Raw genomic sequence first — 14,520 nt, 5'->3', positions numbered from 1 at the left:
GAGAGAGGATGACTTCTGACCGAAGGGATAAGATGATTTCCGACATCAAATGTTGGGATATCAAAATAAATGCATACAAAGATATATACATCAAATACTAAGCCAATGCTCAGAGACATTTATTTGTTTATCAAATGTCAATGATGTTCATCTCACTCTTAGAGTGAACTCTGTGTAGTATCCAGGCATAAGATCAATACAAAAGAATACTTTAACAAGCTGGCCACATTTTAAAGAAGATTGCTTGGATTTTTGTTTAAACTGAATTAAAAAAAATACAGTTAATATGCAAGGAAACAGGATCTTTATTGTGGCAGAAAAAGCCTTCTCATTGTATATGTGAGAAAGTATATATATGTGTGTGTGCTTGTGAGAGACACATAGAATGTACTGTATGTGATTACTGCAATCTCAACCAGGTAGGCTACCCAACTTGGATTTTTCAAATGTGTTGGAAATGCAGCTCCCAGTTTTCTCGGACTTAGTCCTCACACCTCAGGAGGACATCCAGCTCAGAATAGCTGGCCTGACCAAAAAAATGTTGTCACTTAAAAGGCGAAATAACAGATTTCAAAGCAGTAGCAATTGTCTACACCCATAAAACTGGAACCTCACATCTTTGCCAGAAGAGTTGGTTTACAACGAAGAGCCAATAAAGAGAGATTCTCCTGAAGCCAAATCCTAAGAATAATGTGATAAAGCCACAGTAGACATAATATTATTCACACAGTTTACATTGTCTTAAAAATATAGGAACAAATACAGATGAGACAAAACTACCCTTATCAGGAGGTGAGCTAGATACAAAATAGGCTTTCGTTTTTATTAAGAGAGCTGTGTTAGTCTCTGATGGCAAACAATTTAGAGTCTGGTAGCACCTTTTCCAACTAACCAATGCTATTAAAGCAACAGCTTTTTAATATGACTTTCAATAAAATAGGCTAGATGGAAAAAGTGCTGCCAGACTTCTGACTTTTTGTTAAAAGTATCCATTTAAAAAAAAAAAGTATTTTCAGTTGCTGAACCACTGCTAGTCCTTGAAAATGGGTAAAATCACACACTTTTTTGGAGTAAAGTTGTTCTCTCTTAAGATATATTTTATCATATATATTTATTTATATGCTGGATCAACTCAAGAGACAGAGGTCACCCCTAATGTTAAAGGTAAAAGGTAAAGGTTCCCCTCGCACCTATGTGCTAGTCGTTCCTGACTCTAGCGAGCGGTGCTCATCTCCGTTTCAAAGCCGAAGAGCCAGCGCTGTCCAAAGACGTCTCGGTGGTCATGCGGCCAGGATGACTAAACGCCAAAGGTGCATGGAACGCTGCTATGAACATAGAATTAGGAACGCCCTAATGTTAGGCAGAGCAATTCCCTCAGATGGCAGTGCTAGGAGGCAGCAACTAAAGTTGCAATAGACATAAAGGTATGTAATCAGGTGTGGCTTTGTGGCTAAAATGACAAGCTGATCGAGCTTGTCGATCAGAAAGGTCGGCAGTTCGGCGGTTTGAATCCCTAGTACAGGTCTCCTGCGTGAGCAGGACTAGATGACCTCCAAGGTCCCTTCCAACTCTGTTACTGTTACTGAATGCTTCAAGGTCTATAACATTCCCCCCACCATCACTCCACAAATTGATCTCCTGCTTTCATATGCAGTACAGAACAAGGTGATCACAGAGTGGTGACGGGGGCGGGGGGGGAGATTTCAAGATAATGCCTGTGATCATATAATTGGAGTCCTATCCTTCTAACATGCAGAGGGGGAAGGAGGAGGAGGAGGAAGTTTCAAAGATGCTGCCACAAGTGTTATCAAGACTTTGACACACAAACCCCTGCAGACATTCCCAGCACAGAATGAATCTTATTGCCAATGCTACTCCAAACTTGTGGGTGCTCCATCACTTGTAGTTTTCAAAAAATAGACTGGACAACCATTTGACTAGGCTGATATACAGTAAGGGTCCTGCCTTGAGCAGGGGGTTGGACTAGAAGACTCTCAAGGTCCCTTCCAGCCTTATGATTCTATGCTCATGCAAACAAACATGACCACTTCTGCTAGCTTATCCAATGAGGTATTGAAATGGATATATCGGCAAAAGCAACTATCCAGCAAAACATTTGGGCACCCTGGTCCCCCACCTGTAAGAATTCCCAAGAATTCTCTTGCCTCTATCACTAGCATTTCAGTCTCCTTTTTGGCTTCTATTCATTGCTGAAAGGGTGTTTTCTATGTTTTGACTGTATGACTGTAATGTTGCTGGTATCCTTAAGATTTATATTGATTGTTTCCCTATGACTATAATTAAGTGTTGTACCTTATGATTCTTTACAAATGTATCTTTTCTTTTATGTACACTACCTGCCTGCCACTTTGTGGTGGGGAGGGTGGGTTTCCTGCTTAAGCAGAGGGTTGGATTAGAAGACCTCCAAGATCCCTTTCAATTATTCTATTCTATTCTATTCTATTCTATTCTATTCTATTCTATTCTATTCTATTCTATTCTATTCTATTCTATTCTATTCTATTCTATTCTATTCTTCTATTTTGAGAGTGAAAAGCAGGAAGACAATCCCAAGTTAACCTTAAGGGAATGGGCAGTGAAAACAAGAGGCAAAGTATTAACCTGCTTAGGTTTCAGAGGAAGAAAAAGAACATGAAAGATGTTACTGTCACATATTTCAATCCACAAAGCAGTTTGGAAGCAAGAGAATTCAGGAAATAACTAGAAGAAAATTCTGGCAAATATGTTTTGATTTATTCAAGGATATTAAAATCAACTAATGAATGGATATTGGCCTTTACACAGTCTTATTAAAAAAAGCTACATATCATTTACAGAAACCAAGGGACATGACATAAAACACTGGAACAAAAAAATTATTATTACAAATTCAAATGGCAAATAGACACAATATATAGGTCTGATCCTCAGGTTATGTTTGCTATCATCGTTTCCTTGAATTAAGATAAGTGTGATAAGTCATTATTATTTCTATTAATACTGCTACTCCCATTTCAAAAGGGCCTTGTCTATGCAGAAGGACCTCACATTTTTACTGAACAGAACCATAAAGAAACACTCAGAAAGTCCCAGCAACAGGACTTCATAATGCTGAAAAATTGGGAATTCCTGAACACCACCATGTTGTTAAGGGTGTGATGAACAGAGATATGCATTGGAACTCAACAGATCTGATAGAAAGACATTAAGGGCAATATAAAAATAGAATTCTGCAGTGTTTATTTTCACAACTGGTAGCTATCAATAATATAGCTGGGAAGAGACCACCAGACTTGCTTTAAGAAGCAGATCTAAGTCTATCAGGGATGATTCGCCCAACTCAGTTCTAGGGGACATTTTAGGAATGCAGAGCCTGTAGCTCTAGCTAATGGAGAGATTTTTCATGGAAAATAGGAGAGAGAAGAATTGTACAAACTCTTACTTTTTCTTCACTTGCAGTGAGATTTGGGCTTCTCACAGGAGCATGAGGGATTCCATTCTTTCGGCCTCTGTTCTCTGGAGGAGGATGGAGGGGGAGCCCAGCACAAATTGCTTTCAGAGTAGACATAGCTTGTAAGGGAAGGCTGGTACCTGACAGACTGCTGTGGCTGAAGGACAAGACTTAGAAAAGGATTGAGGTTCTGTTGCACCTAAGGTGACCTTTGACAAAAGCAGGTCAATGTTTGGCTTTTCCTCCAATCCTCTGGAGGAAAATGCCCTATTTGACCCCCCTCATCATCCTATTGGTTTGTCCTGCTGCCTCCTCCTGAGGAATCATTGACAGGTCTACTGTTTATTCTCCAATCTGGTTCTCCACATCTGGTTGCTCTGTTGCACTGAATCACAGTTGATTTGCTCCTGTACTTTGTACGCAGACATGGGAAGGTTCTTTACATACAGCACCCAGAGATTTTGCAGGCTTTGAATTGGAAATTTGGCAAAACACATCCTTCTGATTATGTATAAGCAAATGTTCAAATATTCAGATATTTTTATTTGCGAGCATGACATTATCGTGGGCCTCTTCCACTTTTCTCTCCATGTCTTTTAATGAAATATTTATGCTTCCCTCTTTCATTCCAGAAATCCTAAAGCATTTTAATGACATTTAAAGTATGATCAACAATGAAATTATTAAACAATATTCTAAAATAACAATACAGCAATAAAATATTTATATGCTGAAACTATAAATAGAATCAATAATGTGTCATGCAATCTCAGGGCCCTGTTAATAAAATTAAAACCTGTTTTAGGCATTTGGAGGCTACCATAAAAGTCCATGCAGGAAAGAAATGCGCTGAATTCTAGTGCACCTACTTGAGAAGTTGATTTTTAAATGTTGTAATAATTAAGTAGGTCTATCCAGAAAAGTCATTCTTCATACTAATATTGGTAAGGATATCCAAACTCTCATGGATGACTCTCTTCTGGAGAAGACACAACTAACACATTCAAGTGACTTCAAGTGGCCAATAAAAACATACTGCAGAGGTCTAGTTGTGGACTTCTCTGAGAGCTGTCTGGGATAGTCAAACTGGATGCTTCAAAAGGATATTGAACAACCTTCTGGAGGATCTGGATCTCTAAGGTTACTAAAATAACTGTGAGAGGGGTCAAGGAGTCCTAGTGGACAACCACTTGAATATGAGCTAGCAGTGTGCTGCAGCTGCCAAAAAGGCCAATATAATCCTAGGCAAAGGGACAGTATCAAGATCACATGAAAGTGTTAGTATTGCTTTATATTGCTTTCATAAGACTACACTTGGAATACAGCAACCAGTTTTGATGACCGCGATACAAAAAGGTGTTGAGTCTCTGGAAAGAGTGCAGATAAGAGTAACAAAGATGATTGAGGAGATGGAGGCTAAAATATAGGATAAATGGTTGCAGGAATTGGGTATGACTAGTCTAATGAAGAGAAGTACTAGGAGTGACATGATAGCAGACTTCCAATGTTGGAGAGGCTGTCACAGAGAAGAGGTCAACCTATTCTCCAAAGCATCTGAGGGTAGGACAAGAAGTAAAGGATGGAAACTTATCAAGGGGTGATGCAACCTAGAATTAAGGAGAATTTCCAAGCAGTAAGAACAATTATTCAGTGGAATGGCTTGTCTTCAAGAGTTTGGGGTATTCCAAAACTGGAGGTTTTTATAGAAGAGATTGGACAGCCTTTTATCCAGAATGGTATAGGGTGTCTTGCTTGGACAGGGAGGTGGACTAAAAAAACTCCAAGGTCCCTTCCAACTCTGTCATTCTGTTAAAATTGATGGCAGTTTTACTAAATATCCTTGAATCATAGGCAGAATACCTTGAATCCTAGTTATATCAGGAAATATAACTACATGGAAATTACTGCTCTCTAGTGAACTACGTAGGTGCATTCAGCTCATGGTGGTTAGAGTATGAAACTAAAACTGCAAAATCTGGAAGTAGAAGGGCCTCTGTTCTGATTCAGGTGTTACAGATTCAGGCCATGTGGGGCTTGCAAAAACTCAAAACAAAGTTCAGAAGTAAACTTAAAACCAGTGAAGTTGTGGAAGAATTGGCATTTAACTTTCAAAAGATCTTGCCATGATCGTTATTGACATCTGCATCCTGTAGTAGTTGCCCTTTTGAATATATAGAACAAAATCTTTGGCCTTTACTAAATTCCAATTATTATTTGTAACATTAAAACTGTACTAAATGCTTTGTAAGTGAGAAAAGCAAATTAAAAAATATTTTTTAAAATATAATAGATCTCAATCGCTTAAGGATGATGCTAATTAAAGGGAAACCAAGGGAGACTGACTGGAAGTGAAATGCCCAGCCAACCTGCTAGAAAATACCTTAACAGGAAATGAGTTATAGTTGAGTCAGAGAAACAAAATACTTGGAATTGAATTTTTGCAGAGCATCTGAGGCAGTGGGTTCCGCCCTGTTCCCCCGAGCCGGTAGCGGTGACGATATGACGTCACCGAACCGGTTCTGCCCCCCGCCCCCCCGCATTATTCTTACCTTTTATTTGGCCCCATCCCCAATCTATTGCTGCCTCCTGAGTCCCAGCTGATGGGCTATAAGGGAAAAAACTGTTTAAACTCTTGCCGTTTGGCTTCAAAGGGCGCCCTACAGCTGATCAGTGTTAAAAGGCAGTGTGGTGGTAGACCGGTGCCTCCAAAAACAAATGAGTAGACTAGTGCCTGCAAAAATAAATGGGTAGACCAGTGCCTGCAAAAATACATGGGTAGATCAGTGCCTCCAAAAACAAATAAGTAGACCAATGCCTCCAAAAACAAATGAGTAGACCAATGCCTCCAAAAACAAATGAGTAGACCAGTACAGCTCTGCAAGCAGTTAAAAGCCTGGTAGACCAGTACCTCTGCTAAATCCTGAAGAATTGTCACATGGCCATCAAGCCACGCCCAAAAAATAAGCCACGCCCACAGAACCGGAAGTAAAAAAAATTAGAACCCACCCCTGATCTGAGGCCCCAAACCCAGTGGTGAAATCCATTTTTTTTTACTACCAGTTCTGTGGGCTTGGCTTGGTAGGCTGGTGTGGCTTGGTGGGCGTGGCAAGGGAAGAATACTGCAAAATCCCCACTCCCTCCCCACTCCTGGGGGAAGGATATTGCAAAATCTCCATTCCCACCCCATTCTGGGGTCAGCCAGAGGTGGTATTTGCCGGTTCTCCGAACTACTCAAAATTTCCACTACCGGTTCTCCAGAACCTGTCAGAACCTGGTGGATTTCACCCCTGCCCAAACCAGTATTCCCTCTATTCTGTACTGATGCCCATCTTGAACAACGGACAAAAAGAGTTGGAAATCTACCGTTTTCTCTCCTTGCAACTTTCCCTTTTAACCAGCGCCATCCTTAGAGGGGTCGAAGTCCCTAACACGGGACGGGAGAGAGAGCTCTATAATTCTAAGCAACGCAATACAGAGCTGGCGATTGGGAGCGATGGGCCGTGTGGTCCGAGAGAGGGCGCTGCAGAGACAGGTGAGGAAATGCATCCCCCTTCAGCGGCCGGGCAAGAGACAGGGACCCGGGCAACCAGCGCAAAGGGCGCGGTGCCGTCCAGCCTCCCCTCTCCCCGCGGTCGACAATCCACTCCAACCAGGAGAGCAGCACCCTTTCCCGTCGCCGTTGCTTTTGGGTGGGCTCGTTTTTCTTCCTCCTCCTCGGCCCTCTCCTCGCGTCAGATGAAAGCCTCCAAGAGTGAAGGCGGGAAATATGTTCCCCAACCCCACTCCACATCCCTCCGCCCAACACAATGCTCGTCTTTAAAGCAGGGGTCTCCAACCTTGGCAACTTTAAGCCTGGCGGACTTCAACTCCCAGAATTCCCCAGCCAGTTTTGCTTCAATAGCTCAATAGCTTTGCTGGCTGGGGAATTCTGGGAGTTGAAGTCCGCCAGGCTTAAAGTTGCCAAGGATGGAGACCCCTGCTTTAGTGCATGCCTGCCCTCAGCACCTTGTCCTCTGGCCAAGGCCTCTGCCACCCCTTCTATGCCTCCACTGGCCCTCCCATTGGCCCTGCCAATTTGCCATGACACCTGTGTACCCTCTCTACACTCCACAGGAAAGCTGGCTGGGGAATTCTGGGAGTTGAAGTCCTCTAGGCTTAAAGTTGCCAAGGTTGGAGACCCCTGCTTAAAAAGAACGTGCGACTATTGCACGAGGCCCATGATTAGCCTCGATTGTGGAGGGACAGGGCGAGGAAGAGGCTCAATAAACCGCACGTTCGGTCCGATCGGGTCCCACCGAGGGGCGGAGAAGTGAACGGAGCGTGGGATGCGATCGCGGACTTCTTGCTCCGTCTATGAAGCAGAAAGCGAGGAGGAAGAGGGGAGAGAGGAGGGAAGAGACCCCGAAGGGTGGCGACCAGGATGCCATGGGTGGTCGTCGGGTTTTGCTCAACCTCGCACGTCGGACTGTCCCCTCTGACTAACCACCTTCCCTCCCCTCCCCCGGCCTGTTGCCTCGGAGTGAAGGAGCCAGAAGGAGAGGCGGTGTAGTAGTGGTGGCGCCCAACACGAAGGCAGCTTTGCCCCGGAATGCACTCTCGCTAGGAGATCTGAGGTAGATAGATAGGTGGGTGGGTGGGTGTGGGAGGGAGGGAGGGGGAGAGACGAAAGAACCAGCCCAGGATAAGAGATTCCCCGGGTGGAATCGAGAACTTCGAGTCCCGGAGACCGATTGACGGTGCCTCGTGTTTTTGACCCAAAAAGTCTGCATAGGAGGAGAAGCAGCAGCAGCAACAGCAGCAGCGATTTTGGCGCCTGCTCGCTGCACGGCTGCCTTTTGCCGATCCCGCGCGACTTTCGCCGAGTCTCCGGAGGGGCGAGCCGGGGAGAGAGGGGTGGGTGGGTGGGGGTGTCTCCCCCTCTAAGCCCGCCAGCGGGGTTTGAGCTACTTGGCGGCGATGGACGGCCGGGATTGACACGCAGCGGAGAGAGAGCGCGGCGGCTTGGGAAAACGCGACCCCTTGGGGAAAAAAGGAAGGGGGGAGCTTAAAAGAGAAATGACAGGGCGAAAACCCGGCAGTCCCAGAATCGTCCGAATAAATTACGAGGGCTTGGAGTTTTGTTTTCTTTTTCCTGCCAAAGGTTGAGTGGGCACCAGACATGTAAAATAGCCTTAATTACTGTTTTCGACCTCACGTCGGTGGCGAAGATGGATTTCCTAGACGGAGTCACGCAACATAAAAGCTTAACGCTGATCGTATTCCTGGAGTATATTATTTTTGCCCAGCTTGGAGCAGGTAAGTAGAAACAAGCAGGAAAGGCGTTTAAACTTGCGGATACTTCAGACGAGTCTTTAAAAGCTTTTCGTATTCGATTTGAGTTTAGTAAAAAAAAAAAAAAGTAAATTAGTAAGTCTCCATTCACCCTCATTTAGATCTATACATTTACAAACTGTTGGAATTTGCTTATTATAATAGCTCTTGTCCTCATTTTAAAACCAGAAAAGTGAGTTCAGAAATTTCCCGTTCTAACAAATTTAATGTAAAGTGTCAGGGAAGACTGTTTAGTTTTGCCTAATTTTCAAGAGGGGGTGGGGGAGAGAGAATGTATTGATGGCAATTCCAGTTTGGAGGTTAAGATTTCATATTCTGCAAATGAGCTACTTTGTTTCATGCCCTGAATATGAATAATTTTGGGGTGGTTATGTATATGCAACTGTAAGCTCAACATTTCTGTACAGCAAGCACCTGACACAAAGTTTAAGTGGAATAAGGCATGATAAGAACATAGAAGAATGGGATGGATGTACCAAATCTGAATCAAGTTGTTCACTTATGTAAAAGTGGCCCCTTGGTTTTTCAACAAAAATACCTTTAGAAAGACATTTAGAAGAACTCTTTTATATTCTAAAAACTATTCCCTGGCATAAGGATTAGAGATGCCTTTGTAACAGGGAGCTTGAGGCAAAACCTGTGTTTAGACAGCCCCCTAGTGTTGCTGAAGCATAAGGCTTCATTTCTTGAGACAGAAGTTCCCCTTAGAAAACACTGATTTAGAAGGCTTAAAAAGACATTGTTCAGCCATGGATTACTTAACAATTAAGTTAATCATCATTGCCTATGTTCCATGGGTGGGTTCTACTTATCTTTACTACCGGTTTGCAACGGGAGCGCGCACGCATGCTCGTTTGTTTCGCTTGCGCTTTTGCGTATGCGCACATCACCCTTGATGACGTTGGGACGGGTGGGCGGAGCCTCCCGCCAGTTTTACTACCGGTTCTATAGAACCGGACCGAATTAGGAGCAACCCACCACTGCTATGTTCATACAACATGCTAAGCTGCAAATTATGGTTTACAAGGCATAATAGCTGGATTCACACATTGCATCAAGCCAAATCAAACAAGTGAACCTATGGTTTAGCAGCTGACTGGCAAAGTCTTTTCCAGGTTTTGCATAGGAATCTTTCCCAAGTGTAGTTTACAACATTGGGGCTGAATGGGAGGCTGCCTGCATGGAAAACATGTACTTAAGGAAACCGTCATATGGAAAACCTGTTCCGTTTCTCTGCTGGCTGGCAGCAGTTTTGATAACAGACTTTTCCAAACTTACCAATAATGCTATCCATTGAAACTGAGGTGGGTGGGAACCAAAGATAGGTCGTCTCCATAGTCACAGAACCTTTTCCCCCTGCAATCTTCACATGGGTGTGCTTTCATTGGGCTGAGGGTTGCCTTCAGCTATTCCCAATGATGTAACACATCATCCAGTTCCAGTGACATGTTCCTCTTAGAACTCCATCCCGCAACATTCCTCCTATTTGGGAAGGGATGGGCAGCTGGATACCTAAATCAGCAACTTTTTCCAGCCTTAGGGATTGTTGTGGAATGACCGCAATGGCCCAAGGGCTTCCACTTGGCCAAAATCTTGTGAGACCTCACACAAGATTGCTTAACTTTTGCAAAAAAACAAAAACAAAAAAAAAGAAAAAACAACAATTTGTGATTCCTTGAGATTACAAAAAAACCGTTATGTAAGGCCAGATTGTTGAGGAATGCTATGGAGGCTGATGAGCACTGCTGGATATTTTTGTTGCCATCTGGCAGAGCAAAACCCCTTCTCAGGATAAATCTTCACATAATAATAGCTGGATAGTGCCACAGATTTCAGACCAGGATTTTCTGGCTCTGTTGTAAAAAAAAAAAAGTCCAAGTACAATGTACTAGTTCCTTTGAATGGCAGCCAAAGATCTGTCACCCCAGAAAGCCATAGAGCCTGCCTAATGATTCAAATATGATTTGCTAAGATTTTCTACTAATCAAATAATAATGAAAGCATTGAAAAAATGGCTGGAGGGAACTGTTGACTGTCAGATCCAAAAGCCTATGTAGGCATCCAAAAGCCTACATAGCCCACTGCAAATATGTAATATGCAAGTTCCATTTCAGTTCAACAGTTTAATCCAGATTTGTGTCTTGCTCTTTGTTCTTTCCAGCACGATAGCTCCCAATAAGATTCAATAAAGATTTTGGTCCAATAGCTATAGAAAATCATAGTCTCTGGCTATCCCTTACATTTGTTCAATAAAACAACAGATATCCGGTATAATGCAGTGTGGACATTACTGCAATAGAAAAAACTTGCAATATTTAGCTTGATTTCTTACAGACATGACAGAATTAAGATGTTGTTGCTTCTTTTTTTAAAAAAAATTCCTCTTCCTGCTGCCAATCCAGATGTTCACAAATTATATTTTGTTAAAGCATTGCAAAATGCCAAGCAAGGAAGGAAGAATCTTGTTTTGTCTCTGCCCTATCTATGTTCAACTATCCCACACCGATGTGAAAAACCGGACGGCTATAATTAGCTGAACATAGCTTTATTGTTTGGCATGACTAAGAACCCCATGGACATGACTTCCCATTTTGTGATGGGAAGCAAATTAAAAGTTTGATCGTTTGACTTTTGTTTTGGAGATCATGTAAAATCATTTTGTGATGAATTACAACATATAGCTGACCCAGGAAGACTTGGTATCTAAGGAAGGAAGGAAGGAGAGAACCTGCCTTTGATTCTTTCCTTTTTCCTTCTTCCCTCTTGGTACCTGATTCTGAGGTGTCGTAAAAGCAAAGTATTGTGGATGAAGAGGCAATGGAGGCAGTCCGTGTTTTGACAGCACAGGTGTCCTTCATAGCCCCTTGCCTCATTCAAGGTCCTCTGGGAGCAAAGGTCAGTGTTTAGTCTGCATGCACTCTGGGCAGCTTCTGCAAAAATAAAGCAGGCCTCGTTCTCTTTGATGCCTTCAGTCCGAAGAATCCTTAAGAATTGTTCATGTTGCCTATCAATCTGACTTGGTAATGGTGAATGGTTTGAAAAAAGCAGGAAGCCCAAGTTATATTGACCCGCTCTATTAGTTTGCAATCTTTTCCCTATCATCTCATAACAAAGACTGGGACTCGTGCTACATGATATGCAGAGAAGATTTCCAACTTGTATTTGTTTAAATAAAACACCACCACTCCTCACTATTTTACCTTGCTCAAAAGTTCAGACTAACCTATATGGTTATTTGTATGAAGGAAATGCAAGCTCTGTTCAGGTCTGTAATTCAAAACAAATTTGTGGACACAGGAATCCTTACTGGTGTGTGTGTGTGTGTGTGTTTCACCAGATTCTCAGACTTGAACAATAAGAACAAAATGACAAGTAGATCCCACTATCCCATTCCTGCAAAAATCATGCAAAATTGAGCTGTTCTAATTTGTTTAATAGCAAATATAAAGATGATTGCATGAGTACAGAAAGGGCACTTTGCTAGACAAAGCTGGTGGACAGTTTTAATCCTGGTTTAAAATTTAAGGGAATAGAATTCTGTGGGGTCTCTGGTCACCCCAGTAACATCATCCATTAGCTGGATGTATATACAGAACAATGTTTGAGGGTCACTTCCCCGCTGCCCTGAAAGAGGCGGTGGTGAGGCCTCTCCTCAAGAAGTCGTCCCTGGATCTGGCAATATTGGCTAACTATCGTCCTGTCTCCAACCTTCGCTTCATTGCGAAGGTTGTTGAGAGTGTGGTTGCGCAACAGTTTCCACAATTCCTGGAGGAAACATCCTATCTAGATCCGTTCCAGTCGGGTTTCAGGTCTGGGCACAGCACGGAAACGGCATTGGTCGCGTTGGTTGATGATCTCTGGAGGGCTCGGGACAGGGGGTGCTCCTCTGTCCTGGTCCTGTTAGATCTCTCAGCGGCTTTTGATCCCATCGACCATGGTATCATGCTGCACCGGCTGGAAGAGTTGGGGGTGGGAGGCACTGTGTTGTGGTGGTTCTCCTCCTTTCTCTCTGACCGGTCGCAGTTTGTGTTGGCAGGGGGGCAGAGGTCGACCTCGAGGCCTCTCATCTGTGGAGTGCCGCAGGGATCAGTCCTCTCGCCCCTTCTGTTCAACATTTATGTGAAGCCGCTGGGTGAGATCATCCGTGGCTTTGGGGTGAGATACCCTCAGTACGCTGATGACACCCAGCTGTACATCTCCACCCCAGGCCACCCCAACGATGCCCTTGAAGTGATGTCCCAGTGCCTGGAGGCTGTACGGATCTGGATGGGGAGGAACAGGCTCAAGCTCAACCCTTCCAAGACTGAGTGGCTGTGGCTCCTGGCATCCCGATATAGTCAGTTGACTCCATCACTGACTATTGGGGGCGAGTCTTTGGCCCCCACTGAAAGGGTTCGCAATCTGGGAGTCCTCCTGGATAGGCAGCTGTCTTTGGAGGAACATCTGACGGCTGTTACCAGGGGGACCTTTTATCAGGTTCGCCTGATTCGCCAGTTGCGGCCCTTTCTCGATCGGGATTCCTTGTGCACAGTCACTCACGCCCTCGTCACCTCTCGCCTTGACTACTGTAATGCTCTCTACATGGGGCTCCCCTTGAAGAGCACCCGGAGGCTCCAGCTGGTCCAGAATGCAGCAGCGCGGGTAGTGATGGGAGCAACATGGCGCTCCCATGTAACACCGCTCCTGCGCGAGCTGCACTGGCTCCTGGTGGTCTTCCGGGTGTGCTTCAAGGTGTTGGTTATCACCTTTAAAGCTCTCCATGGCATAGGGCCTAGCTATCTGCGAGACCGCCTACTGCTACCGACGATCTCCCATCGACCCGTGCACTCCCACAGAGAGGGCCTCCTCAGGGTGCCATCAGCCAAACAATGTAGGCTGGTGACCCCCAGGGGGAGGGCCTTCTCGGTGGGGGCTCCCACCCTCTGGAATCAGTTGCCCCCGGAGATAAGGAGAATCCATGACCTCAATGCCTTCCGTCGTTCCCTTAAAACTCATCTTTTCCAGCAAGCCGGGTTGGCTTAAGAAGAAATTTTTAAATTCTTTTAATCAGTCTGTGATTTCTTAATTTTCAGGCCAAAATTTATATATTTTTTAAATGTTTTTTAATATTTGTATTCTATGTTTTTTATCTTGGCTGTACACCGCCCTGAGTCCTCAGGGAGAAGGGCCGTATATAAATTGGAAATTGGAAATTAAATGTTGTATTTTGAATGAATGTTTGATCAACTACTTTCTATATAATGCTAAGCTATAAACCAGCATTCAATGGAGCTCCACATTATACTGATCTAGAAAATTATTGCTGAAATTATTATTGCTTTAATAAAAAGGACAACATTTTTCTCTTCCTTATGTTTTCCTGCAAGTGCAGGGTACACTTTTCAGAATGGACAGCACATGATATTTCTAAATATAATGTGTGTGTTTGTGATGTTTAATATGCTATGTAAATCCATGCTCACCTTTTCATTGGGCTTCTGTTTCCTGATCTCACTAATTCTCAATTCGAGAACTTGGTTTGTTTATTTGTTGATAATAGAGAGGAATACTAATACTAAAGCACTGATAGTTTGCTTGACAGAGGTTGATTAAATTCAGTTGGATGGTATTAATGGAGCCCCACTATAACATTGCAACTTTTCACAGAAAGTTACAGTAAGTCACATTGCTGTCTCAGGGTAGTCAAAATAGTTTAGTTACAATGGTTTATATTCTCCTTCCTATCCCAATTAGGAACA

The 14,520-nt window shown here is 43.5% G+C and overlaps 2 protein-coding genes across 3 annotated transcripts in view; one reads left to right on the top strand and one right to left on the bottom strand.

The window, feature by feature from the left end:
* Positions 1–3,595, bottom strand: part of UROC1 (urocanate hydratase 1) — a 58,703-nt gene extending 55,108 nt beyond the window's left edge. For both annotated transcript variants that reach the window (XM_070933604.1, XM_070933605.1), the window contains exon 1: positions 3,443–3,595. In XM_070933604.1, coding sequence (XP_070789705.1) covers positions 3,443–3,568 — 126 coding nt within the window. In that variant the 5' untranslated portion in view covers positions 3,569–3,595. The remainder of the gene's footprint in view (positions 1–3,442) is intronic.
* Positions 3,596–8,536: 4,941 nt separating this feature from the next.
* LOC139309521 (netrin-4-like) overlaps positions 8,537–14,520 on the top strand; it is a 64,978-nt gene continuing 58,994 nt past the window's right edge. Inside the window, exon 1 of the mRNA XM_070933609.1 lies at positions 8,537–8,746. Coding sequence (XP_070789710.1) covers positions 8,659–8,746 — 88 coding nt within the window. The 5' untranslated portion in view covers positions 8,537–8,658. The remainder of the gene's footprint in view (positions 8,747–14,520) is intronic.

This window comes from Pituophis catenifer, unplaced genomic scaffold (genome assembly GCF_029215685.1).
Source record: "Pituophis catenifer annectens isolate HBS135680 unplaced genomic scaffold, rPitCat1.0.hap2 SCAF_2, whole genome shotgun sequence".
Taxonomy (NCBI): Eukaryota; Metazoa; Chordata; class Lepidosauria; order Squamata; family Colubridae; genus Pituophis; species Pituophis catenifer.
This window is presented reverse-complemented; position numbering and strand designations above follow the sequence as displayed.